This window comes from Syngnathus leptorhynchus, chromosome 18 (genome assembly GCF_054491065.1).
Source record: "Syngnathus leptorhynchus isolate UIUO chromosome 18, UIUO_Slep, whole genome shotgun sequence".
Classification (NCBI taxonomy): Eukaryota; Metazoa; Chordata; class Actinopteri; order Syngnathiformes; family Syngnathidae; genus Syngnathus; species Syngnathus leptorhynchus.
In genome coordinates, this window is record NC_141212.1 from 273,652 (window position 1) to 301,205 (window position 27,554).

Sequence of the window (27,554 nt, forward strand, 5' to 3'; positions counted from 1 at the left end):
GCGGAACTTCCGAAATCAACCGCAATGGGCTATTTTTTGTAGCGTGCAAGATACTAGTGACTATTTTAGCCGCTTTTCCTGTCGCTCAAGATCATCTGACCTCAGAGAGGAAGTCGGTCGGTCGGCCCGCCGGCCGGGCTCGGGGCAAACGACATTACGAGCGAGCTGCCTTGGACGCCACTCACGCGTTCAATTCAACGGAAAAGCACCAGACGGTTTGCCAAAAGTCCAACCTTTGCATGAGAAAGCACGTTTGAGCGGAGGCGTATGTGGTCAAAAAATGAACCTAATCAATCTTGGCTATCGCAGACGACGACGACGCCCTGATACGAAACAGCTGGCGAGTCTCCAGCGCTGGCCGGGTTCATCTCGACTTTGGCTCCACTCTTGTTCATGATTCATGATTCACGGCCGCCCGCTTCCTGCATGGCTCCCAACTCGGACTGGCACATTTTTGCACATGGTGACAGTTCAGAACTTTAAATGGCAAGAAAATAACCAACTAACAAAGCATCTCTTTGGTTCCTGAAGTCACAAAAACGTTAAGATGAGCGGGTTGAATTGGTTTTATTTCCACACAGGCAGGCAGGCATGCATGGCTCTGCGCTCAGACACAAACGTGAAGAGCGTTTGTTTTCACCGCCACCACGCTACGAGTTGGATTGGAGGAAGGCCTCGCAGCATCGGCGGCACTGCTCGTACACCTTTTCAAAGTCTTGGTCGCTTCCCTGCAGCAAAACACAACACAACCAAAGCGGGTCACACCTCTGCTACCTGCGAAACGCCGCCCAGCAGGCTCGGGGGCCTTTATTCACGTGGCCCTATTTAGGGAATGGAAAAAAGGCCTGGGGAGAAGTTTCAACGTCGGCAGAGGAAGCCAAAGATTCCAAACACGGAGAATGTCAAGGCAAAAAAAAACCCAAAATGGACTTTTTCCTGAGCTGAATAAAGACGTTGTGAAAGAGCGGCAACTTAGCCAGTCAAATAACACGCCCGAGTCTCGAGTCACCGCGTTGCCAACTTTTTGCCACATTTCATTGGCGGCCTATTCATCAACGCAGAACACTGCTGGTTCTTTTGTACGACCAAAGCCCAAATACGGCCGCGCCTCTCCCGAGCGCGTGCGTGCGTTTGTTTGTTTCTACTTACGTAATAGGGATCTTCGATGATCAGCTGCTTCTGCGGGTCGTACGCGCCGAGCAGCTCGATTTTGGCCCGGCGATTCTTCACTGAGCCTGCCATACGGTTCAAGTTACTGAAAGGACCAGAAAGAAGACGTGCTCTTTATGGGGACCGGACCAGAGAACACCAACCATATGAAAACACAACACGTGTCCACGTGCGCACTCCGCAACTCAACCCGTTGCGTGTGCTTGCACTAGTTTGACGACCCCAAAAGTTCTGCGCTTCTCATTCTGTTCAGATTAACGTTTCCTGAGAAAAATATGCGGGGAAAGAAAAAAGGGCCTGAGAAAAAAAAAAAAAAAAACTGCCCAAGGAGCATAGACATGGCATCCAAAGAACTCGCTAAGCTCCTTACAGATCAGATCTGCCGAGGGCATGTGATCTCAAAAATGATCCCTAAAAGTAGAAGAAAAAAAAAAAAAGAATGACCCTGTGGCCTGAACTTTGGAAAGAGATTAAGGAAGGAACACGCTCATTAAAAGCCGCCATTGGCCTCTACGGCGCCCAGTCGCACGCAACTTTTGCCTTATTTATTGCACACAGCACGCTCACGCACCTTAAATTGCTCTCGTCCATGCAGAGGATAAAATCAAAGGTCATCAAGTCGTCCTTGGTCACCTGCGAGTGGGAGACAAACGCAAGTCACTTTGGCTCAGAGTGCAAAATCAAAAGGCACTGGCACGGAAACCAAGACATTTGTCTGCTTTGAGAAGCCGTTTCCCAGCCAACCGCTAGCGCCTGACCAATAGAGGGGGCCAAAGAGTCGCCGCCGACCCCTCGTCAAAAAATTGCAACAAACGTTGGAACAAATTCTTTGACGAGCGCTCGACGACAACCCACTGGCAACAGAGGGGATGCGCCCGTCCCACCCAAAAATCACCATGGATGCCTCCGACTAAAGCACATCAAATATGGTACCAAACAGACGTGTGGGAAAAGAAGCAGAGAGAAGGCCGCTTAATGAAGGTTGGAAGGCGAGAGCCGGTGTCAAAGCCAATCGCGCGGACGGACGGATCGGCGCTCCCGCTTTGAGGAGATTACAAGCTTTGCAGAAGGAAGAGCGGGCCAGGAGGAGGGAAGGAAGGAAGGAAGGAAGGAAGGAAGGAAGCGGGAGAGCACAAGCGGGAAGGGGTCGCACTGAGGGCACCAGGGAGCTCAAGTGAGGAAAATGCAAGCAAGCTGGGGAGTGACGGCGTGCTCAATTTGCGGCCGCGTCCTATCGCCACCATGTGATTCGGCGCCCGCAGCCACTCGTCAACGCCGCGTTTGCCTCCGAGAACAATTTTGTCCGCGACGTCTCATGTTTTCGCGTTGCCGCAGTCACGCCGGGTTGAATCGCGGCGAGGGTGGGCGGGGATTTGGCACTGGCGATTCGAAAAAGGCTCCTGGGGCAGCCTCGCGCCAACGTGACGCTCCCGAGCTCATTTCCAGTCAGAGGTTCAAACAAAAAGGAGCCTCATCTTTCAAACATCGTCAAAGCAGCACATCTGGCCAGCAAACCTGGCGAGCCCTATGAGAGCTGTCAATGCCGTGGGCCTCGAGGCAGGCCAGCCCGCGGGCATCGGGCGGGCAGCCCGCGTTCCAGTCGGACGTGGCGCCGCTGTCAATGAGCCACTGCAACGAGACAGAGCAAAGGCGGGTGAGCGTCGTACCTGCCGGGCCTCGTGGCTCATGGGCACGTCGTGCCGTCGCATGCAGGCTAGGCCGCGACGGTCGGGCGGGTTTCCTATCTCGTACGTCGACGTGGCGGCGCTGTCTATCCTCCACTGGCCGGGGGGGAGAGAGCACGCGGGGCAAAACGTGAGGACGTGAACTGGACCGTCGCGGGCTTTTTTTTTTTCTTGGATGGTGACTTTGCATTGGTGATAGCCAATAGCCAGCGTGAGGACCGGGAATATTTTGTGGGCAATTTTTGATGGAGCTCCGGAGGCTTCATCTGTTTGTCTAACCGCATGTCTTTCAGACAATTTGAATGAACCAATACAATCCAGCTTTATTGATGAACTTGAAATCTCGATGCAAGATATTATTTTCCACAATTTTTTGTAAAGTGCAGCTCGTGCCATTATGTCGGCGGCGATACCTTGTCAACGACACCCGCGTCGGTTGCCATCTTCCTGAAGACGGCCTCTGCAATGGGGGATCGGCAGATGTTCCCTGTAAAAGAAAAAGAGGTGACACGGGTTGAGAGGAAATTCTAGTCGTCCTGATATAGGTGGCGATGGGGGGCGCAGACTAGTGCAAGTGCAACAGACTAGTGCAAGTGCAAAAGTAACGATTTGATCTGCCTTCACTCGATTGCCAGATGACCCCGGTGGCCGCTGGACGACTTCCAAAGCACCCTCGAAAACGTGAAGACCTTTTTGTCTGGCCAAATTCTCACTGCATTTAGCCCAGTTTGAACACAAGTTGAGACCGAGTTCACCGGTTGCCTTGGCAACTTTCACGTACATTCTTAACAGTCGGAGGCGTCTAGATGAATTCCTCAAACACTCCTTAAGTGTATGAATTCGACCTCGGAGTGAAAAGCGCGCGCGCAGCTTACCCAGACAGACAAACAACACCGATTTGCTGCACGAGGCTGCCATTTTGACTTTGACGTCACGGGGCCAGGTCACGTGTTCTATGGTGGCCAGCCCTGTGCCTGAATAAAAAGAACAAATCGGGGAGCGGGGATGGAACGCAAGCATACATACGTTCGGAAATACAACACCTCATTGCAATAATAATCATGAATCATGAATCATCTAGCTTCCTCTCACATTTATGTTGAGTTCAATGACTCAGACTGTCACCTCATCTCTCGGCAACAAAGAAAGCCTGTCGGAGCATTTCCGCTCCGGAAAATGTCCATTTTTGATAAGCCAGATGTGTGGAGTCCTCAGCGGGCTCGAATCTGGCACATCTGGCAGTTAAACAACGAAGACAGACGATATCCGGGGGCCCAAACGATAGCATCAAATTGGAAGCTGTTTTGAGAAGATAATCGCTTCGGGACAACGAGACTTAACGACTCGTGTCTAAAAGTTCCACCGTATCGCCTGCGAGATGACAGGGCCACAAACAAGGAGAGCATTCAATTGCGAGGCGAGCGCAACAAAAAACAAAGACAGACAAAAATCCCCCATTCGCGAGAATCGTCAATGCCGCGCGCGCCACCGCCGCTTGTCCCGCGTACTTTTGTTTTGGCTAACTTGCTTTCTTTCCTTCCCATGTGGCCTGTTTATTTGTCTGTCCGCATAACTGTCGGGGACAATTCGCTATCAGGATCAATTAGGAGAAGCTGACTGAGTGTCTTGACACCAATGGAAGGCCGTGCGTCACGATTCTTTCTTCTACATTTGGGATTCATGTAGTCCGATGAGTCATCATGCAAGATTGATCAGGAGCACTTGCAGAGAGCAACATGTTTCCACAATGGAAGCGGGCCTCCGCGCGGCGCTGCCCGTGTTGCTCTTTCTGCTTTTTATTTGTCCTTCGTGCCATTTCGCTAGCATTTTCTACATCGCCCGCCACTTGTTAAGATACCATTTCATGTCCTTGTCAGCGCCAAAAGAAACTTTTTCAAAACACCCAAGCGGTCAAGTTGTTTACCGTGTAACTGTAAAAGCGACTAATGGGAGGCGGCTAATTGAGCGCGATGGCAATTAGCGGTCGCATGCCTAATGAGCGCTCATGATTGCAACAACAGCATGCAAAAGATGCCGGTGCAAATTGGATGTTTGCATTTGCGAGGCCTCCTCTTTAATTGAGCCCGGCGCTTCCGGAGGACTGGCCGTAATTGCGGCGAATGACTCGGAGAAAGCGCGATCGTTTAGACGACGTCAAACGCCAAACGCGTTCGTCAACGGGCGCAGAATTCGGCGCGGGAGCCGCAGCTCGGGGGAAAAGGGCTTAATTGACTCGACGTGTCTGTGTTTACCTCCGAGTCGCTCTTCCATCGGCCCACCCAGTTTGACGGGGCAAGGAAACGGGCCCGTGCTCCCTCCCCAACAATCCAGCCGAGTGGCATACGGTGCGCTACGTTTCAACAATCTTGCCACAAAACAAAAATGAGTGGTGTCTTGAGGCTGAGTCATATATTCTTGATCCTATGCGTAGAGGAACTAATAGTGGCGTTTTGAAATAGGTTGGGAATCTTGTCTCTGTAAGCAACTCCACTTTCCTCCCACATTGTCTTGCGGAGCATGATGAAAGTCCACTTTTGTTGTCTGCAAATAGTTACAAAAGTGAGAAAGCGCGCAACCCGGCCCACCAAAAACAACATTGCGTTTGTGAGACAAATCAGTTAGACGGAGCGGCACAGCTGCAAAGGCCGCACGAGGAAAAAAAGCAACAAAAAAACAAAACGACAAGTTGGGGAGGGAGGGGTCTAACTGTGACAAACTTATGCTGTTTGATGAGACGCACACACGCACGCGCGGAGAACTGCTGTTTTACAAATGAATAAAGAACTGGTTAAAATGGTCAAACATTCCAAAAAGTAATTTCTTCATTCATCAAATGTTTTCTTGGAAAACTGCCCCCACCCACCCAAAAAATGCTTTTATGATGAAATGTAGCCAAGTTAGAATTCCAAGGAATTATCATCTTGTTTGAAATGAGTAAAATAAAAAACCAGCAACCCAGTTTCCCCTGATAATGGGTAATAAATAAGCCATCTATTTGGGTCATGACCCTTAAATTGAAAAGAATCTTTTTGTTCACACATCAGTGGCTTGTGCAGGTGTCAGCTGTGTTTGGAGCTTGTTTGTTGATGCTGGCTGGCTGGCTCGCTGGCTCGCTGGCTGGCTGGCTGGCTGGCGGGCCAGCACCCAGTCTTAAATCACACAAGCTCCTCCTCCCTCATTTCATTCAAGGCTGCAACGTTTCACCACGTCCTCCCCCCGCTTCTTCATTTAGTCCATGGCGCTCTCTAGCGACGAGCGCGCGAATAACACCGACGCCGCCTTTCCTTACCAGCCTTTGTTGGGTGGGTGGGTTTTGGGGGCGAGTTTTGCACATACAGTAGGAAAAGACGGACAACTGTTCCCATTTAGTTTGGCCACAGATAGAAATTCCCAATGCTTTGGCAGAGAAATAAAAGGCATTTAATAACGCATTTAAACACCACAGCATTTTGGTCCTCTTGTACAACCTCTCCACATACTTACAAGGGAGCAGGCAGGTAGGCAGGTAGGCTCTATTCCTCTTTCAGAACACCTCCTCTGAGATTGCATTGGTTTTTTGGCTTTGGGCATTCTGGCGGGGCCGTACGTGGAAGTTGGGTCCTTTCCGGAGGATCAATCAGTCCCTTTTCTTGGCTAGGCGTGCCTTCCGTTTGAGCTGCAGCGTCTTAAGCTCGGTCATGGTGGAGAAGCTCCTGTGCAGCCATACCACCTGCGCAGAAAACACACCAAGTCCACTAGCTCAACTAACACAAGGGGAAATGCCATCGAGCGGCAAACAAAACTGGCATCCACGCTGCGGTGGTTATATGCAGAGTGCTTGCTTGCTTGCTTGCATGCTTGCATCAAGCGCTTTCTTTATTTGTCACCCCCAGCTGAAGGTTGAAACGAAAAATGGATGCAATACGGCAACATGTCAGCACTCACCACAATGATGACTGCGTTGAAGAGCAACGGGATGGAGAAGACCAACGATATGAACATGCCTCTGGAGTCAAAGTACTGAAACTCGGAGAACGACCTGCAAGAGGTTTCAGGTGTATGTTGGCATTGGTAAATGATGACGATTCCAAATACGACTGACTGACTGACTGACTGACTGACTTACCTCCAGTTCATTGCTGCCAGCTCGTTTAAAGATTCAGCACTGTACACCAAAGCAACTGTATGTGGGGAAGCAAGGGAGTATCGACATTTGCAGCGCAATTGATCTGAAAATACACCGATATGGTATCCCCACTTACGTATGAGCAGGAAGTGGCAAATCTGCGCTCGATAATACTTGCACGTCACCACAGTCAAGCAAAGACACGCTAAGTGAAACGCAACACCGCCAATAAGCCATGGCTCCGACCACTTCACCTACAACGATCAAAAAGACAGCCACTGTAACGCACAAGGTTTTGGAGCAACGATGGCGCTAATGTCGGAAGCTCAACCTACAGACATGAGGAACGTCCAAACGGATGTAATTCTTAAATGACTAAAGGCGTCGATGGGTACGGAGCTGACGTTGACGCCTTTTGGGCTTGTCATCTTCTCCCCAAAAAGTCGATCAAAACAACTAGAAAGAAATCACCTCGGTGTAGTAACGATAACGTCGCATCGAACTTTACCGTCGCATCGAAATGACGTCACCGTCACGTCACCATATTGAGCAAGTCCTCGGCAATGCTTCAAACCGCTGCAGCTTGATGTCCAACTGGAATTTTTGCTCAATTTGTTCTTTATGAACTCGTTCGGTTACAAAAACAACTACGACTTCCAACGTGAACCAAATACAACGGTTGTTGCACGCATGCGCACGGAGTACAACGTCGAGTGACGTCGCCCAAAAAACAAAACTGTCACGTGGCGCATTGTTTACGGAAGTAAATGGTACCGGCGTAGGCCGTCGTTATTTTGGCCCACCTCTTCTTTATCTTTAATGCTCGCTATGCTAATCGTAATAATCAGGAGGCTGCTTTCTCAGTTGAACTATTTAACCTGTATTTAACTTTAACGATGAAAAGATCGAGACAGTATACCTACATTGACAACAAGGCTTTTGTCGTCGTCACTAGTCAAAACAAGCAGGTCATGAAGCAACAGTCAGATGTGACTTAAACAATCAATTTCTATTTTTTTACATACACAACAATAGAAAAGTGTATCAGGATAAACCTTTAACGACAGCTCGTACGGTTTCCGTCCGAGTTAAGTTTGTTGTTGGGCTCTTTGGTGACCACTAGAAAAAGAAGAAGATCAGGTCTGAAAACAACAATGAGCTTGTTTTGAGCAAAACATTCTTTTCAACAAACAAAAGACCACAGTGCAAAATCTACAACTGGAAAGATTTATGAGCCTACTGGAACGGAGGGAGACGCTCGGAAAGTCACTGGCAACTTTCTTCATGAACGGAAATAGAATAAGAGGGGGTGGGCTACATTAGCGACTCTCGTAGCGCAAGTGTGAAAAAATACCGTTTTTACCCCCTCCGACTTGCTTTAAACACTCAACTTTTTCGAGCGTACTTCTTAACTGCTCTGTAAACATGTTTGAAGACAAAAACAAAACACATACAAGCGTGAAATGTACAGCGAAACGACCCGTTGTCACCTCTGTACACAAGTGCCTTTTAGCGGCGGCGGGCGGGCGGGGCGGGGCGTGGCGGGATGGCGTGCGGCTCAAGAGCGTCTGCGTGAGTGTCCGCTCGTGAGCCGAGGCTGACGACAGCTCCCGCACGAGAAGAATTGTCGCCGGCAATTAACACGGGGCTGAAAAGCAGACGGACGACTGCGGCTCTCCTCGGAACCCAAAAAAAATAGCACCGTATCGTGCGGAATGTCATGGTCTCTTCGTGCTATGTGCGGCATACTATCTTATCTGTTCAACAAACAAAGTATGCAGTGACTTTCCCGACAGGACGGGAAAAAGTCGACAACGCATTCTACAGTGAAAGCCATTGACCCCAAAACATCACGCCTCGTTTAATCCCCCCCCACTGTCGTCCGATAAAGTGCCGTTGGCGTCGGCGTACTCGCCGTCTCGCTCGCAGATGACGGTCATGGGGCTGCTGAGGATCCGACACCGGGCGTTGTATTTACTGCTGGCGGCCGAAGGGGGCGTACGCGAGCGGCCGTACTTGAGGGGGGAGGAGGCGGGCGGCGCCAGCGCCTGGTAGCGGCCGCGCTCGTCCCGCGGCGGGGACGACTCGGAGAGCGAGCGCTGCCAGCGGGGGTCGGTGGAGCGCAGCATCTCGGCGGCCGACATCCGGAAGGCGCCGTCGGAGCGGCTGCCCTTCTTCAGGAGCAGCGCCTTGAAGCTGTCGCTGCTGGTGGACGACTTGCGCAGGTGGCGCTGGATAGAGCCCGACGGGCGCGACGCCGGCGAGGTGGGGGGCGACCGCGAGCGGCTCCCCGACCCGGCGCCGGGCTTGTCCTCTTCGGACTCTTTGCGGCCCAGCACCTTCCGCTTGGACCTGCGGAAGATCCAGGCGTCCGTGGTTATTACAACTAATCCCATTCAAAATGTATATCCTTTGAAAGTCATCTGTGTGCTTCGAAACAAATGAACGGTGGCGCCGGAGGGCAAAACTTTGCCAAACTGCCTTGTCAAAGTCAGAGTCAGCCTTATTGTCAATTTCTTCACACACAAAGAGATCGAAATGATCGGTGACTAGACACATTACACAACACATGCAAGCAAATAGGACAAAGAGTAAAAACCGATAGACGAGAGCGATGAATAAGTAATAAGCGAATAACCCAAATTAATAAACAATAAATAAAGAAATAGATACATTTACAAATGCTGCGCAGATTGTGCTGGTCAAGCAGCAAAGAAAGCTGCAGCGAGACCAAATCCCTAATCCTCAGATTAGATCTCAGAGAAGGGGGGGGGGGGCGCGCGAACCGGTCTCGTACGCGCACGCACGTGCGTGCTCTCTTTTTGCAACGAACAATATGCGCTGGTGGCCTATATTCAAGCTGGCCCCTCGCTCGCCTTACATAAGCCCGCCGCATGCGCCCGCCCGCCCGCACACCTGAGCGAGTCCCAAAAGCGGCACCACGACTTGTACGGCACGTCCTTCGCTGAACCTTTCCGACGTCTCCAACACTATTTGGCTACTTGCTGAAATAAATTCCCTGCTTGTTATTATGATGGTGATCACATTTCATCCAGCGCTTGCTACGTGAATGTAAATGGAGCACTCGTTCACTTTATATTCATATCTGTCTCGCCCACAATTTGATTTTGGAAGCCACTTGAGTCAGCTTTGCTTTCCAAGTTGTGAAAAAAAAATAATGATGATCTACAGAAGTCAAAATGCGGCCGAGCACGAGCGTGTGAAAAGCAAAGTGGCACGCCGCATGACAAATTTATGTGCCCCCCCCCCCACCCACTCACATCCCTCGCCCCTCCCCCTTGAAAGAGCAAGCAAACATCCACACGAGTTGCCGGTTGTCTCTCGCGTGGCCACTAACCCAGATGAAGCCCGCCTCGATCGCTTTCCCGACCGGGACGGAAGGATGTGCAGAAACAAAACGGAGCAAGATTCCCAACTTCAAACAGTCAAATGGCCGGCCGCCTCGAGCTTCCCACCGTCGACAAACCCAAGCGTGACATCACAGATATCATTTCTCCTTCGCCGACGTGGCAAAGCCACGCGCCGGAAAGTACCTGTGTATGGCCGCAAAGAGGTCCTCGGTGGTCCGCGTGGGAGTTGGAGTGGGGGTGACCATGCTCCCCGTTTCCTCCGGGGTCCCGCTGAGCGACGGCGACGTCTCGTCCGTGTTGGAGTCAAACACGTCACCTGTCAGGCGCACACACGCACGCACGTCGGGTCACATCGCTCGGATGCGCCCGAGCCGCCAGCGCTCTCGCTCGGCTCGCTGGCGTCCGCGTCATCCCCCTCGGTGGCCACACCGCCTCTCTCTCCCTACCCTCCCAACCCAACCAGTGCGGCCCCTCCCCCGCTCGGCTACCGCCACGAAAAGCCTCTCCCCGGGACGTTAAGCGGGACATGCAACGGCCGTGAGTGAGATTACAAGTGTTGCAGAAGTAGAGCACAATGCCATTCATCAGCACGGCGCCATTACTTTGCTCACGCCACTTTTTTCACCTATTTGAACATTTCCGGCGTCAAACAGCTCGCTCGGCTCATTCACGAGTCTGAATCGCCAATCGGGTGAACGGACAAACCTGCGTCGTCGTCCTCTTCGTAGCTGTCGGAGCCCGCCGCACCGCCGGCGCCGTCCTCGTCCCCGTTCCGGGCGGCTCGGCGCTCGTCCTGGATTTCCCACCGAGCAGGCGGGCTGGCCTCCCGGACCGGCCCGGGGCTCAGTGGCAGGACAAAGGAGAAGTGAGGGTTGTCGCCGATGACGGCGGGGGGCTCGTGTCGGACAACGGAGCTGCCATCGCTCGCTGACTCGTCATTGTCGGGCGTGTCCGACGCCAGCTTCGGCGGAGCGGAATCTTCAGTCTTATCGGAAGGGCGCCTCTCCCGGGAAAGGGACTCCTCAGAGTTCGGGCGGCCGCTCTCGGTCTCCTTCTCCGTCCGTGCGACCGAGCGCAGCCGAACACTTTGCAGGGCAAACGGCGTGATGAGGAGCACGGGCGACTTTGCGGGACTGTCGGCAACCGCGGCTCTGGGCGCCGACATTACGGGATTGGCGGAGGAGACGCAGGTGGGAGCGGGCAGCGGAGGGGGGGGCGGCGGCGGCACCGCGAGGGACGCGGGCGGCACCGCGAGGGACGCGGGCGGCACCGCGAGGGACGCGGGCGGCAACGCGAGGGACGCGGGCGGCAACGGAGGACTTAAGCTCCCGTTGAGAGACGCACCCGGACAGCAGAGCCTTTCGGGGGACGGCGGCGGCGGGAACTCTGGGGACGTGGAGCTAGCCGGATGCGGGCTCGGAGCCTGCGCGAGCGGGGGGGGCAACGGGGAGGGCGGGCTTAGGGGGGTGGGCGGAGCCGAGGTCAGGGGCGCCCCGAAGCTCTTGAGAGAGTCCGAGGTGGTGGACGAGAGGGAGGTGGAGGAAGACGAGATGGAGAGCGAGGAAAGCAGAGAGGATTTCCTCTCCGGGATCTTGGGCCGCGGGCGGCTGGCCGAGGGTGACGCCGACCTGACCCCGGAGGGGACCGGGGTTCCGGCGGTGGGGGTGTTGGACTGGCTGGAGTAGCCGCTGGAGGGCGAAGTCAGTCGCTGCACACGCTCCGGGGAGGAGCTTTTGCCTTTGGCCTCCTGGAGCGTTCCCGCGCTCTCCCGGTCAGAGTGCGCGCGGCTCCCGTTCGGCCGCTCTTCCGGCCGAGGTACGGTCGGCGCGCTCTGCTCGGCGCGGTGGCGAGGGTACTCCACGTAGTAGCCCCAAGAGTCGGCGTAGTCGGATCGTAAGCTGCTGCTGTCGCTGTGAGCGGGGGTCACGTGGCAGAGCGCGTAGGCGTCCGACACGCCGTTTGCGCCGAGTGACGTGGCCGAGCTGTCGGCGCTAACGCTACTCGGACTCCTCCCGCGCAGCACCCAAGGGTCCTCGTGGTCGCTGCCTTCGCCGGGGCGCAGCCCCAGCTGTCGCAGGGTGGCCAGCAGACTCTGGTCGAGCGTATCGGCGGCGTTCTTCTGCTTGGGAGCGGGCTTCCGTTTCAAGGAGTCGCTGCGAGTGGGGGGCGGCGGCGGCTTCTTGGATTTGCGCAGGGAAATGCTGCGGGTCAGGGAGCGATCGCTGTACCAGCTCTCGTCGTCGCCCCGGCGACACTCGTACATGCTGTGTCTGCCGGGACGACCCGAGCGCGGCAGACCCGAGTCCAAATGCATGGAGGTGTAATAGCCGTCGTTGTCCTGGGAGTAGAGCGAGCCGGAATCGGTGGTCGTCCGGGACGACGCCTCCGGGCTGCCGCACAGCTGCTTGATGGGAGCCGAGGAGCTGGAGGTGAGAGCCCGGAGCGGGAGCGACCGCTTTTCCCCCGTCTCGTAGATCCACTCGTCCTCTGGCCGACACGGCGGCGAGCCGCTGTGACTGCGCTCGCTGTCGTCTGACTCGACGAAAGCCGGACCGAGGGGCCCGGCCGGACCGAGGGGCCCGGCCGTCGGGGAGGCGGAGCTCCGCCAACCCTGCGCCAATGTGGCCAGAGCCACCACTTGCGATGAAGCGGACAGCGTGGCGTTGGGGATGAGCGACGTGCAATAGGCGGCGTGCGGCGACACCACGCGAGCCGGACCGCCGGCCCACTCGCCGGAGCGTGTCCGCCGCACTTCCTGGGGCCTGGGCAGGGTGGCCATCTTGGGCGCGCTCCTCAGGTGCACGGCCGTGTCGTCCGCCCGCAGCTTTCCAAGGCGCCTGTGCGGGCCGTCTTGGGCCTTGATGGGGGTGCTGCTGCAGATGGGGTCGGCGCTGAGCGACACCCTGGCGCCCTGGCGGGGCAGGCTGTGGAACGGCGCCGGGTCGCCGCAGATACTTCCGGTGGAGGACGACACGGAAAGGCCGGCCATCTGCGCGGCGATTCCCTGCCCCCTCTGAGCGCGGATTCTCCTCATGGACGGCGGGACCACCTTGGCTTCCTCCGTCTGGCAGCCGGAGTCTCGGGTGCGGCGGCGCCAGAGCGCCGAGTTGACGCTCCCCGCCCGGCCCAGCGTGGAGTACTGCCCGGGAAGGAACATGGAATGCGGTCGCGGCTCTCCGCCGCCGCGTCCGTTTGCGACTGTTGGGAGAAGAAAAGAACTTTTTGTGGGGCTTCTATTGGGTGTGTGTTTTCTTGTCTGCTATGTGTGCATGCATGAATTTGGAAAAAAAATGAGGACAGCGACCAGTGAGAAAGCACCAGGACTCAATCCGACACCTGAGGCACGGCACGGGACGTGTCGGTTACGTGGGCGTACGGCGCAGGGAAGCGGTACCTAGGTCCAGCTGGACGTTGTCGGGCAGCCCCGATATGGTCTTTCTGCGTTTGACCTTCTTGGGCCGGCGGGACACCGTGTCCGTGCTAACCAGGGAGCGCCGCACACTGGCCTGCCGGTCAAACACGGCGCCTGGGAGGCGGACGGGACGCTCGGGGTTAGTGGTGGGTGGGCACATGCGTGTTGATTTTCAAGCAGACGTGCAGACAAACAAAAAGCAGATGCGACGGCGGCTTTTGGCCTCAACAAATGACACGCACGGCAAGTTTGGAAAAGACACGCGCACGCTCCCGAGCCTAAATTGGTAGTATAAATGAGTTTGCCAAGTCGCTAGCATAAATGGCTCAAGTCTTCACATAGAGCAGAGTGCAAGCGCAAACATCACACGCCTCCACACGGTGTGCGTACCCGTCACGTTGATGGCCACGATGTCAGTGGGCACGGCCTGCGCCGTCCGCCTCATCCTCTCCTCCGGGGTGGGCAGCGCCGAGGCTCGGCTCACGTCGGCCTCCGAGACGTCCCCCCTGTCGCTGGGCGCCTGCGACCCATCGTCCTCCTCCTCCGCCGCCGACTGACGGACGGACGGAAAAATCGACACGTGACGTACGAAGAAATTGCTCCGCTGGTGGCTGCCATACGGGCCTGGGCCTGCCTCACAGCTCAAAAGTTCTGGGTTTGACTCGCAATCACCTTTCAACGTATTCCGGTTGCGGCCGCTAGAGGGCGGGCAAGCACGGAATGAAGGCGGGAGGTCACGGGAGTATAATTCAATGTACCTTTTGGTCATCGTCGTCGTCCCGCGCCGCCGCTTCTGAGAAGACGGGCCCCTGCGAATAGTACTGCGAGCTGCGGAAGCCGTCCTTCCTCAGCTTGTCGCATTCTGCGGGAAGGCACAAACAAAGCAGCGAGGTGCTCACGTGACGCTTTTCCAACAAGTCTTTCTTGTTCAGCCACAATGGAGCCTTGATACTTTTGCTGCTGCTAGGCGAGTGATGAAAGTCACTCGCCGCCGGTGGCGGCGGCGTGCTGCTCGAAAGGGCAAACTTTTCCATCCGCTTGTAACGGATGTCGTTGTTGCGCGTGCTTTAAAATGGGACGGGACAAAGTCCAACTGTGGCGGTATTGCGCAACGCCGGCCGGCCGGCCGGACACGGGGAGGCACTTACCCGATAGCGTCGTCAATGGCACGCGCTTTATTGGTGCTCGCCGAGGCAGATAAATCCGGAACTCATCAGGCGCTCACGGGCCGACAAGTCGTCGCCAGCGATTAAGCAACAATAGGTGCGGCTTCACGTCGTGCTCGGGACATTGGAACGTCGGCGAATATGGATTTGCACAATGAACAAGGGCGTGTGTTTGTTTGCCCGCTCCACCCTGGACTTGCACACAAACACACATGGCAGGTGCTGCTGTCATGTGACACCTATTTCCTGCCACCGTGTGGTGCTGATGGGGGAGGCCTTCATGAAAGGCGTCAATATTGCATAGGGCAATACAATACGTGTGTGTGTGTGTCAGTATCAGCTTACAGCTGCGCATTTAAGAAACAAAAAAGATGCATCTGCAAAAATAATGGCGTGCCAAAAAAGCCAAGGGCAAATTGTGAGCAACACGTGGTCATGTGACATTGGAAAAAGGAAAGCTGTGGCCTTACCTCGCAGGGCGCTCTTCAGGTTGCCTTTGGCCTGGCGGTGGAGGTCCTCCACACAGGGCGGCCTGCTGGCCGGCAGGAAGACGTTCTCCTGCTGGTGCCACGGCGCTGTGTAGTGGACCGTCCACTTGCTCTCCTCGTCCAGAGTGGACACGGCTGGCGAGACAAAAGGCGGTCCCGTAAGAAACAACAGCTGATTGCAAAGCGCCTCCTCAAACTGGTCTGACAAGCGAATGCAAACATTGGGATGAAAGATCAACTGAGGATGCGTACTGCGACCGCATCCCAATTCCAAACGACAACGCACGACAAGATCGCAAAGTCCCGTTTGCTCGCTCGCGGGCAGGCAGGCTGGGCTCGTCTGGGCTCGGCTGGGCTCGGCCGGACTCTGCCTTCACGTCGCATCGGGAAAGAGGCGTTCAGAACAGAGCCTGTCCAAGAGTTACGAAATGATGGAATATCACAAGATAACTTGATTTTTTGGGCTGGCAAAACAGACTTGCGTCCCTTCGGGGCCTGGGATTAAAGGCGAGCCACCAAGGGCCGCTTAACAGCGCAGCGCTGGCCCTTGCCCATTAATTGCAAACGCGGCGGGCCAGGCGTTCACTTGAATCAAGTTGCAATCAGAAAAAAAATGCCACGAGGAGAATAAAGAGGAGAAATACAATGGGAAAGTCTGGCTTTGGTCACCTTTCCTTTTGAAGTACTTGACCAGCGACTTGAGCGAGGTCCCAATGAACACCATGACGCCGCACAAATCCAAGCCCAGAAGAAAAGTGGCCAGCTCAGCGCTGGCATTAGCGCTCCTCCGTCCGCGTGAGCTCTGCTGACAGTCACGCTGCAAGCCTCTCTCTCCCTCTCTCTCTCTCTCTCTCTCTCTCTCTCTCACACTTACTGGCTCGCCCCCCTCGCCATCATCACTCCACCTGAGGCGGTCCGGTCCGGTCCTCACGGACACACAAATCTCATTTTGCTCTTTCCAGCGAGTTTGCCCAAAGTGGTGGTCATTAAGCGACTGCTGATTGACCTAAGGAAGCCAGCCAGTTGTTTGCGAAATGAGCCGAGCGAGGGAGCGAGCGAGGGAGCGAGCGAGGGAGCCCCCTGCTTGTTGTAAAGGGGCCGCCTCCTCCCTCCGCAGCCCCTCCTTCTGTCGGCCCATTTCTTTTCAAGCCAAATGGCAGGAGACTGTTGTCTGGTGGGGGGCTGGGCCGGGCCCGGCCCGACGCAACAAGAGCTTGAATGGGGCCTTGGAGTTCCACACTTTTGGCCCATGGCTTGCCGACATTTCCTTCCATTGACTCAAAGAGCTCCAAATGAGCTGGATGGAGTTCCTTCACTTTTGCACCAAACAAATCTATGTATTATATGACTACTAGTAGTAAAAAAGAAAAGAGCCGATACGTATTTGGTCTGTCTGCGCATGCACCAAATCCCGGAGCACGTTTTGTACTTGGCTTGACACGAACGGCGTGGCACGTGTACAGTATTAGGATCGGTCAATCATTAGCGAGCCGATTGTTCGCGCTCACGCACGCACGCACACGCGCACGCACACGCACGTATGCAGTCCGCACACTATGGCGCAATGTAGGATTTGAGTCACAGCTCTGCCCGATCTGTCCTATGCTAAAATGCTAACAATTGTCTTCATCAAGAATTGTATTCTACTTATGGAAGCTTGGATTCTTTGATTGAACAATGGGTTACTAACAAATGGCTGCCTGTCTGCATTTGTAAAAAGCAGGAGGCGAGTCCTGAACAAACAGCCACGGACGGCTGAGTCAACAATCCCTGTCCACGCTGTTAATGATTGCAACAGGTTGGCGGCCGGCGCTGGCAAATGACCATCAACCGAAGGGCCCCGCCCCCCCCCGCCCCTTCAAACTCTCCCGCTGCGCCACCTTTGGTCCGGCCGCAGCCCACGCTCGGTGTCGCAGGCAGTACATCATCCAAAGTCGGGCGCTCGCCCAATTCCTTGCGAGTGTCACCAGCTGGGGCCAATGGTTTTACGAGCGGCCCGGTTCGCTCGCGCAGTTTGAGCCCACGGGTCGCTAAGCGCCCGTTCCCGGCTGCCTGGCACGCCTGGCACGCCTGGCCTGATATTGACTCACAGAGCCTCTTGCGTCTCCACATCGATAAGCACTTGGAGGAGCGCTGCCTGTCACTGACTGGCTGATTGTTAAGTGGGCCACCGTGCCGCGCCAGCTGATGTGCGCCTGGGGAGGAGAAGCCCCCCCCCCCCCCCCAAAAGGCTCATTCAGATTTGCAAGAGCAACAGCGCCCCTGGGGGTCAGTGGCTAAATAACACGAGCCAGCCAGCTAATTGAGAGGAAGCGAGCGGGCTGGACCAGCGTGGAGGGGACTGGACCCGGACGGGGAGCCGCAAATGGCCCCAATGACTGAAGAGCTGAAATTCCTAAATGAAATTCTTGCCGTGGTAAGCGGGCGGCTGCCGCTACCTTGTGGTAAGAAGAAGACATTCAATCGAAATCTTCCTTCGAGACCTTGCTTTGTCCCGTTTTGCAATATTTGTGAGCGGCGCCTGCCTTGATTGAGTTGAGCGTGATGGAGCCGTTGCGGCTGGCCGGCCAGTGGCTAAGCATCCGTTAAGCTTCTAACCAGATCAGAGCAGAGCAGAGCAGAGCACGTTGCGCACCCAATTTTACACTTCAACCATCCTCCTCCATTCCAAAAACTGTGTGTGGAAGGAATCTCCTCATTATGCCGTGTGACCTGCACCCTTCCTTCCCCATTGTTCGTCCGACCGACTGTGTGTGTGTGTGTGTGTCACTGCAGGAAGGCGGCCAAATAATGACACGTTGCCCTGAGTGGATGTTTTTGGAGAAGAAAGTCAGTGAAGCGCTTCTTTCCTTTTTGCTCAGTGTCAGAAGACAAAGAGCTTTTGTTGGCTCCCTCCTTCAACTGCCAATGAAGGATTAGGCAAGTTCCTGTATTGGTTGGAAAAAAAAAAAGAAAATCAATCGTTTGACTTTGTCCCGGGGGGAAAAAACCCAAAGACCTTGTTGAGCAAAGTGACAAACGCAAGGCCCCCAATTGGATTGGTTGCCATCTGCTTACTTAGCCCTGCCCGGGGAGCCGTTAGCACCCACAGCATAGCTCCATAACGGAACCTGCTTTCTGGTCCGCATTCACGGCAACAGAACCAGCAGACTTTGCCACCTGGAGAGCCGGCGGCCGGGCCGGGCCAATGCGGCCCGCTGAGCTTGTCAGCACACGTTAGCCAAAGCGGGCGTGAGGTGAGCTGAGGTGAGCTGAGGCCGGCGCGCCGCCTTCGGAGCAGAAGCATGGCCTCCGCTGCGGCTGCACCACGCTACGCTCCCGAGCGGCCGGCCGGCCGGCCGGGGCTCAGCTCCGGTGCGCCATCCATAACACAACCAAACACCATCTGTAATAGGAGCCGCTTGGCTCTTAACAAAGGCCACCGGTGTCAGAGGTCACAAAGCTCAACGCCCGACCCGACCTGACCCGACGCCGGGCGGCTTGCATCATCATTTGCCTGCGAGGGGGACTGGCCGGGCGAGAGCTCCAGACACGGCCAAGTCGTTGGGCTCAATCCTTCTTGAGGTCAGGCTGCCCGTGTCCGGAAATCAAGTGATCAAAAGCCCTACCTTGGTCTCGGTGGAAGCTCGCCGTCTTCCCCGACGGACTTTGAGCCAGAGGGCCGAGCAGAGCTTCGGGCGTCCAGAGCGACTCCCGATTCTGGTGGACTTTGGCCGAGGAGAGCGGCCCTTTGCGGAGGCAGCCCTCGCCGCCCGCCTGCGACTGGAGGCGGTTGCCCATCTTGGCCAAGAAGGGCGCTGGCCTCTTGCCGGCAGGGTCCTCATAGCAGGTCCAGCGCCAGCAGCGGACCACCGGCGCCGAAGACAGGCACTGCACATATGCCGTCATCTAAGACCTGAACAGCGAGGGCTCAAGATCTCGCCCGCCCCCCGACTCCTCCCTCAATCTGGAGCGTCCACTTGAGGTGCCCCCGCCTCCCGAGTTGAACCCACCCCCGCACCCCTCCGGTTTTGGTCCTCCCTCTCAGGGGATCCGATTGATTTGCATGACAAAGGAGGCTTAAGAGATGGAAGTCGGCGGCAAATGTTCACCAGAGTGCAAAAATCCAGACAGTGCAAAGTTTCAGGATGCATCCGACGGGGGCCGGCTCCAAGCCAGTCAGCCAACCGGACCGGGCTCACCTCTGCCCACTTGCTCTTCCTCATCTAATCCCAAAAGCCAGATTAGGCAGGCTGCTCTCCAGAAGGCACTGGACGCAGATGGACAAGCATCCTGCCGCCGCCGCTAATTAGATTGCGCCTGCCTCCAAAGTGGTGGGACGACCCCGGCCGGCCAGGGGAAAGTCTCCCTCTGGCGGTGCTCATGCAGAAGCAAATCAAGTATCTTCAACTGTGGAAGCTCGTGAGAGAGAGTCTTCATGAGCCACATGAATGAAGAGAGGATTTCCACGCCTACTTTTGCTTGACTCAGCACATGTGGCCCCCATTTTTTGGAGCGACATGAAGAAAGCAAAAATGTGTTTTGTGCCGTCTGTATTGAAAAGAGTTGAAGGATTTCTGCAAGCAGGCACCACACCATTTGTTCCACCAGTTTGAATGAGTTGGACTTGCTTACTCTCGAGTCGCCGTTATTCTCAAGTAACGCCAGCTTCGTTTAAATAACTAAGAAATAACCACGAATTGGACATGTCTGACACTCGGGCCTAATCTGCTGGAAAGTAGGGCAAATCTGAAAAATCTCAACCATGATGTCACTGCGCACATTCTTGTAGAAGAAAGCAACAGCCAGCCGGCCGGCCGGCCAGCCAGCCGGCCGGCCAGCCGGCCAGCCAGCCAGCCAGCCGGCCAGCGAGGGCCGAACGTGAGGATGCACGTCTTTTGCTTTGACTGCACTTTGGCAAGCCGCCACGCAGCTGAAAGTCGCATGGCCGTCGCGTTTGCATACAAAAACAAAGGGAGGAAAGCTTCAAACGGGACCCAGAGAGGGAGGATACCAGAGGGGAAACATACTGTAAGTGACTTTTAGACAAAGGAGGGATGGACTTCAACTTTTTTTTGTCCTCCCTCCCTCCCTCCCTCCCTCCCTCCCTCCCTCCGTCCCTTCCACCCACGCAAAAAACAAAGCCTTGGCGTCGCTTGCGGACACTTACCTCTCAAGCAGAACATTCCTTCAGACTGGAATCCAGCAAAAGCAAAGGCCTACTACCCTCCGACACACTGACAAGTTGCGCTCTGGCTGTGCCGTGCCGTGGCGTGCCGTGGCCCTCCCGCCCTCTTTCTTCTCTTCTCTTCTCTTCTCTGGTCTGGTCTCTCCTCCCTCCCTCCCTCTCGTCCGCCTCCAGCAGCGGCAACAAGCCAGCTTCCGCACCGCAGGAAAGCGCTTTGCCCCCCCCCCCTCGTATTTGCACCTCCGTCCAAGCCGAGCGTCATCCGTCCACGACGGATTTGCGCGCTATGACTTGTTGCACTGAACTTCAGCGCAGTCTGCAAAAGGTAGCTTTCCCTTTTTCCACTACAGGACATTCCAAGTATCAAATGCACTCGGCAGCCTGAAACGGACGGGGTGTTACTTTCCACACAGAGGTGACAAGAAGAAAGCACTAATGTAATCCACTGGGGGGGCTAAGACCCCATAATTCCAAGCTAATATGACGTGTACACGTATGATCCAAACGGCCGTACCACAGATTTGTCATTTGGCGTAACCGTAAAGCGATTTCACTCACACGCGGCGGGCGGCCGGCCGGCCGGCCTGGCAGGCTTAAACCTGCCATGCCGGCCGGGACTGATCTGGGATCAGCCAGAAGAGACCTTTACTATTCATGAGACCCACATGAGCACCAACTCGCTCCCCACAAGAGCCCGTTTCCACACGTGTGCTCAAATCATCATCTGCTCATCTGGATAGACGAGCGCCATTCAAGGAGGATGAGCGGCTCGCATTTCTGACACCTGAGTGAAGTGGGGGGGGCATTCGAGAACACGATGCCAACCCAGTGCCAGTACAGTAGCTAAATCAGCAATCCCAAAAAATTGTGGGGGAAAGTTGAAATGACCTGGACTGGAGCCAAGCTTAATTCCTACACATGCGCTTGTGACTGCTGCCAAGGTGGGCTTACTCATATTTAGGTCAACATGCCGCCCAACACGGCGCACTTGCACATGTTGCCTTCAGCCGAGCCGTGGCGCAAAGCCCAGCTGTAGCTGTGGTGGCGTGTCGAGGGTTTGGCCTCTTTTGGTTTGTCCCTTTACAAAGGAGCTGCTGCTGCGCTGCACCTTCCGTCCGTCCGTCCGTCCGTCCGTCCGTCCCTCCCTCCCTCCCTCCCTCCCTCCCTCCCTCCCTCCCTCCCTCCGTCCGTCTCATTCACGGGCGAGCAGAGACCTTTGTGCCTTGAATAATTCATGGCTCGGCTCAGTTGCAGCAAAGGACGGGAGCTTACGTTACACCACGCTTCTTCTATCTATTGACTTCTCCATTTCAGGAAGGGACATGAAAAAGTCAAAGGTCAGCATGCTGCTCCATTTGAATAAGCCCTGGCCCCTGTGACTACTAAGTGACCCCACAAAGGGGCGCCATTGAACCGGATTGCAAACGCAAGGGAAGCTACAGAACGTGCACGTTGAGATGATTTACAAACAGCCATCGTGAAGACTGCGGGCGGAGTTACAAATCTCCTTCCTTCAGTGCTCCAGAGATTGCTACTATTGTGCCGTTACTTCAAAAGCTTAGCTCCGGAGAACGGCGTGGGCCCGCCCGAGTGTTGACCTCTGCCGCGTGAGGTCAGGTCGTATTTTTGCAGCAAAAATGGCGTCCAGCGGCATTCCGACCGCATGACCTGCGTGCGTGCACAGGATATCCAGTGTGGACATTGACGGAGTCAAACAGCAACTCCGGAAAACAACAACAACTGTGTGAGAACGGAGCGGGAGCCAATGTGAGCGGGGAATCCGCACGCGCACACGCACGCACACGCGTCCAAAAGGGAGAATGGGTGCGGTCGCTCGCTCGGCTGCACATTCCTGATCGGTCTTGCCTGAGCAAAGGCGTGGGTCCAGCAGACCTGAGGCCACATGTGTTCTGTGCGCTCCAGCAGACAACGTGGCCGACGAAGCACATTTCTGCTGATGAGGCACACGGCCCCAAACGTCAACAAAGGGGAAGTTCATATAGGCTGCGCTGCAGAAATACACAAATGCCCCCCCCCCCCCCCCCCGCTGACTCTTCCTCAAAGGAAATCCTCCCGCACGTTTCCGAGCAGAGTTCCATCTGCCCTCCCCCCCACCTTTCTCATCTGTCTGTATCTCGACACGTTTGGTGGCGCTTTCTCACTTTGCTTCAAGTGCAACATGAGTCTTTCTTGTCTTGACGGTAACTTTTGTCCCCACTCTCGCCGTCCAAACCTCCCCAGTGGGGACTTTCCCGTGCGACCACGTGGGTCCTGATCCCACCCCACTCAAAAGAAGGTTGAAACTTGGATGTGGCTAATAAACACAAAGTGGAAGGAGGGCCCCGCCCCGCCCCACCCCACCCCATCCGACCGGTCGGTCGGCCCGCTCGCTACGGGCGAGCGACGTCAAGACGGAGTAAAACGATACGCTTGCGCTAAAGTGTGGGAACGGGTCAGACCACTCCGGTGAGAAAAGACGGAGCGGACGGAATGGAGAGCAAAACACAACGGGGCGCCCGCGGGCGGCTCCGTGGCATGGCGCATCCAACGCTTACTTAACAAAACACACAAGCGGACCATCCCACACAGACACCGTTTCACATTCTCTTCCCACGTTAGCAAGAAAAGGAAAGGAAAGGCTCAAACGATCACAGGAGTACGTTGCAACAATAAGACACTTACCTGTCGGGTTGCACGGGGGAGGGAGCCGACCCGCGACGGTTGAAGCACGGACAGACGGAGGGACGGATGGATGGATGGATGGAGAGGACACAACAAGAATAAAAGACATGAAAGATAGGCAGCAAAAGTTCCATTGAAACTGACAATGTCGTGAAATCAAAGAAAGAAAGAAATAGAAACTGACTGAAAACACCACGTGACTAAAATAGCATTTTGCACAACTCCAAATGTTCGCCTTGATGAGATGAGACGGACGGGAAGGGAAGGAGGCTATCGTGGACCGGCTGCTCAGCATACAGTAGGACCACTCAAATAAGGGGAAGAGGCCACCTTCCATACCCCCGGAAAGTCAATTCGGACCTTTGGTTTTCTAAATACAAGCCGGAGAGCGCGAGAGCCACGCCATCTCCTCCGAGATACGCTTTCAAAAGTCGGAATGGCCGCCCCGAGCGCACCGGACCACGTGAAAGGCCCGGCCCGGCCCGGCCCGGCATGCCAGAGGAGCCCGAAGGAAAAGGTGGCTGCTCAGGGAGGGGCCAAATCAAAGACGTCAACTTCATACAAATCGGACTCTTCTCGCTGCCAGCCGGCCGGCCGGCCTCAAAAGTCACCTTAAGGAGATGAAGCATTCTCTAGACGTACAAAATGATATTGGGCCTAATCCTTGTCAGTTGCTGGAAAAATTGCTCGCAGGAGGATGAAAACAATACTCGCTCGGGCTAAGGCACGCGCAAATGCTCAGCGCGTCCTTTGCCTTTTCGTGTGGACAATTTGGGGCTGGTCAAGTTGGAGGGAAGGAAACCTTTTGGGTCTTTTGCTTTTGTTTGCGGCTCTCCAGTCAGATTCCACCGCGGTGACCGACAAGTCGGAACTAATCGTATTTCTTCTGTTTCGGGGTGTGTCGTACCTACGGTACGGTACGGTTGGTTACCTGATCGCACAAAAGCCGTTCCGTGGAAGTGGCCTCCGGTGCCGTCAGAAATCTTTGGAGGGTATTTTTTTTTTCCCCTTTCCACCGTCTGCACACGCAATTGAGCGCACCTTAGCCAAAAGGGCCACACCTATGCGGAGCACACCCCCCCCCCCTCGAAAAAAAACGGCTCACCGCCAAGAGAGTGGATGTTTTGCACATAAACAAAGGACAGGGGAAACATAAACGCACACCGCGGCGACCCTGACCGCCAAATCCAGCGTATGGGATCAATTCCGGCAAAGGAGCATCTGTTTTGCAAGGCGTCAGGGCGGAAACAGCCCCATGACCATTTCAACACATTCTGATAAGATCGGCTTGTGTTTCCACATTATATGGCGCCGTTGACAGACGCCGTTTCCTTTTCCACCATGGCTCATGAGCTCGGCATACTGTACACGGGCTTGGGATGGACAAGACGCGTGACCGCCGCCTGCAAAGCTTTCAAAGCAGACGTCAGAACACATCCGTGACACGGTCGCCTCGGGTCCCAGACAAAAGTCAAAAGCCAGTACGGCGTCAAAGCGGGAGCGAGCCAACACGGCGTCAAAGGCCTAAGCTATTGGGAACGCCGGCAATTACGGCGCACGCCACACGCTATTGAGGTGTTTGGCCCTTGCCGCCACGGTTGATAACAAATGATTGCTTCAGTCGGGACCAAGCTTTGCACTTTTCTTGCGAGTGCCAACCAAAGCAAAGAAAAGGCAGGCCAACAGGTGCGCGGCCGCCGAGGGGGCTGCGGAGCATACGAAAAAAAATGGGACAAAGGAAACAAAAGGGAAAGGGGGGGGGGGGGGAATCACGTGGCATCGGTTGGAGCGGCCACAAAGACGCGAGATCTTCTCAGACCTCTTTTGTTCATCCTGGCAGCATTTCCAGCACATTCCAAACGAGATCTGCGGCCCGTCAGCAAACTCAGGACATTCTTCCTCTGGCCGCGGCCGAGAGAGACGGGATGCAAAACACCGAGGGCTTATCTGCACTTCACATCTGCTCGTGCCTAAGCATCTTCAAACAGCATTTTTGTGGACAGCCACCGCGACAGGAGTCGAGACGTCAGTTTATCCAGCCGTCCGTCTCGTCGCGGCTGGCCCTTTCACGTGATGACGGACGGATGGCGGGAAGCCTGCTGGTCTATTTTGGCTGGGGAGCGCTTTTTGACAGGGCGAGCAAAAATGTTGCCAATTAACCTTTGGTGCAGCCAAAAATAGAACTCCCCAATTCACGTGCGCAACAAACCACACTTGCTGCTGCCAGATAACCACAAAGAGTCAGACACGGCGATAACAAAAATCAACTAGAGCTCGGCCTCCGGGTCCATCTGACAAGTCATTCACAAGACGCGAGTGGTGAAGTTGTCGGCGCGGGCTACGACGCCTAACGTGAGCCTGCCACTTGACTGGGTGGGCGCCGGCCGGCCAGCCGGTCGCCCTGGCGAATGCCCCCGGGGACTCTTGTTGTTTTTCTTTGCTCTCCGACTGGCTCTGCGCTTGCGGGTGTTTGAGAGCACAGGTGACCCGTGCGGACTCCGCTAGCTAGATAGACCACTTTGGTTGAACTCTGAAGCGTCAGCTGTCGGCCTTCGACCTGCACTTCCACACCACATTCTACTGTTCGGTTGTGTTTGTGTTGAGTCACAGCAGTCAAGTTAGGCTAAAAAAAAAAAAATACAGACACTGAGTCATAAGGGCTCGTCTTCTCGATCCTCCAAATCGTTTCGGAGCTTTTTGACAGATGAGCCACAGAAGATTGCTCACAAAACAAAGTACGGTGACTGGAGGAAGCAACAAATGTCAGAGTGGCGTTTGGAGCAACACGTTGGAGAAGCCCGAACGTTTCCGGTTTCGCATGCAAAGGTGACGAGGCTGAACTTACGGATTTGGACTTTCTTGGCCTCCAGGACGCCGACTCTGGCGTGCAGCGAGCGCAAGCGTCCCTGCAGCCGGTACGTTCTTCGGGACACGGAGGCCGCGGGCAGCTCGATGCCCAGGAAGACGTCGGCCGCCAGGCGCGAGAGCTCGGCCAGTTGGTGGATGATGTTGGTGAGCGTGTGACAGCTCACCTCGTCCAGCGATGCGAACGGCGCCCCCGCCGCCACCGCCGCCGCTCTCTTGGCAGTCTTGCACGGAGCAGCCGGCAACCTGCTCACGCGCCGCGGCTCGACGCTCCTCTGGTGGAAAGGCATCGTCAAAAGTCACTTTTCAAAGCAGATCGGCAAAGACTAAAAAGGCGCAATCCACGCGATGACGTTCGCCATTTGAATGCAATGCTCCAATCCCGCCATGTCCGCGCAGTTGGACTCGTCTATTCAAATTCAAATGCAGGCTCGCACTCACGAACTCACGCCGTGTGGCGAACGGGCGAGAAAAACACACGCTCACAAGGGAAAAAAGTAAAGGAACGGGGGGAGGCAAAACCCGGACAATACTACAACCACCTGTGGGCGCTGGAACGGGATTGAGTCAAAACTAAAGTTCACATCCGGGATGTTGAGAAGACCAGAAGTGGACTTTGACCAGAAACGCGGTTTGCACGACAAGGCGACCAAACATGGTTACGCAGTCCAGTGCCTTACGTGTAGGTGTATTTTTGCCCCGCCCGCAGCATGTGCAGTATAGGCCTACTAGTTTACGGTACTCCATCGGCTATATTTATCGTTGAACCGATATTCATTCATATTTATACTTGATTAGAATGGTTGAAGCATGTGCTTCGGACATTCACCACGAGGGGGCGACAGAGCAATTCAAGTCACCTGTCCGCCATCAATTTGATGGTTGCCGAGTGGTGTCATTATTTTCCGCCGCTTCGTGAAAATACGCACGGGGAAAAACTAGAAGGCTGGCTACACTGAAAAATATACGGAACTTGAAATGAAGCGTTGCATGCAAACAAATGCACTCTTCCAGTTGGACATTTGCAAGAGTACCATTGTGTTGCTGCTGTCAATTCAACATTCATCGACGACTTGCTGAACCTTTGGACATAGCGGCTTTGGCGCACTGTTCGCACCTGTTGGCGAGCTTCCCAGCTCGAGCTCTTCCAATGGCTTCCCAACCGAAATGTCGCTCGTACGGTACCGTCTTTGAAAATGCCTCCCTCCTCCGCATTCCGCAAACACTTTCATCTCCCTCCCAGCTGGCACGTGTCGATTGAGTGCGCCACCCAATATTCCTTCCGACAAGTGCACCAAACAAATGCCAAGTGAATGGGTCCAGTCCAAGAGATGAACAGAATTTTAATTAAGATTAAATATATGCCCAAAAACGATTCTTGCAACTCAGAGAGCCAAACAATACAAAAACCAAAATATGCCTCCCATTTCTGCCATGTCAACA

The 27,554-nt window shown here is 55.0% G+C and overlaps 3 protein-coding genes across 10 annotated transcripts; all 3 read right to left on the reverse strand.

Moving 5' to 3' along the window:
* Positions 1-548: 548 nt before the first annotated feature.
* Positions 549-4,647, reverse strand: acp1 (acid phosphatase 1). Of its 5 annotated transcripts, none has more exons than XM_085938279.1 (6): positions 3,731-4,643; positions 3,269-3,342; positions 2,686-2,799; positions 1,742-1,803; positions 1,150-1,255; positions 549-728 (listed from the first exon to the last, which is right to left on the reverse strand). In XM_085938279.1, exons 1-6 carry the CDS (start codon positions 3,873-3,875, stop codon positions 651-653), a joined length of 579 nt encoding a protein of 192 aa, XP_085794405.1. In that variant the 5' UTR covers positions 3,876-4,643; the 3' UTR covers positions 549-650. The 5 variants fall into 5 exon arrangements, with proteins under 5 accessions (XP_085794405.1, XP_085794406.1, XP_085794410.1 ...); XM_085938280.1 differs by lacking the exon at positions 2,686-2,799 and adding an exon at positions 2,838-2,951 and having other exon boundaries at positions 3,731-3,829; XM_085938284.1 differs by having other exon boundaries at positions 3,637-3,776.
* Positions 4,648-6,003: 1,356 nt separating this feature from the next.
* On the reverse strand, positions 6,004-7,444 carry tmem18 (transmembrane protein 18). Its single transcript, XM_085937517.1, has 5 exons — positions 7,296-7,444; positions 7,097-7,214; positions 6,961-7,015; positions 6,780-6,873; positions 6,004-6,564 (listed from the first exon to the last, which is right to left on the reverse strand). The coding sequence occupies exons 1-5, from the start codon at positions 7,386-7,388 to the stop codon at positions 6,472-6,474; spliced, it is 453 nt and encodes a 150-aa protein (XP_085793643.1). The 5' UTR covers positions 7,389-7,444; the 3' UTR covers positions 6,004-6,471.
* Positions 7,445-8,810: 1,366 nt separating this feature from the next.
* Positions 8,811-27,425, reverse strand: nhsl1b (NHS-like 1b). 4 transcript variants are annotated; one of them, XM_085937500.1, is made up of 9 exons: positions 27,297-27,425; positions 26,092-26,386; positions 15,380-15,532; positions 14,502-14,605; positions 14,134-14,296; positions 13,726-13,857; positions 11,037-13,529; positions 10,515-10,647; positions 8,811-9,312 (listed from the first exon to the last, which is right to left on the reverse strand). In XM_085937500.1, the coding sequence occupies exons 1-9, from the start codon at positions 27,324-27,326 to the stop codon at positions 8,811-8,813; spliced, it is 4,005 nt and encodes a 1,334-aa protein (XP_085793626.1). In that variant the 5' UTR covers positions 27,327-27,425. The 4 variants fall into 4 exon arrangements, with proteins under 4 accessions (XP_085793626.1, XP_085793627.1, XP_085793625.1 ...); XM_085937501.1 differs by having other exon boundaries at positions 27,146-27,332; XM_085937499.1 differs by lacking the exons at positions 26,092-26,386; positions 27,297-27,425 and adding an exon at positions 23,247-26,076.
* Positions 27,426-27,554: the final 129 nt, after the last annotated feature.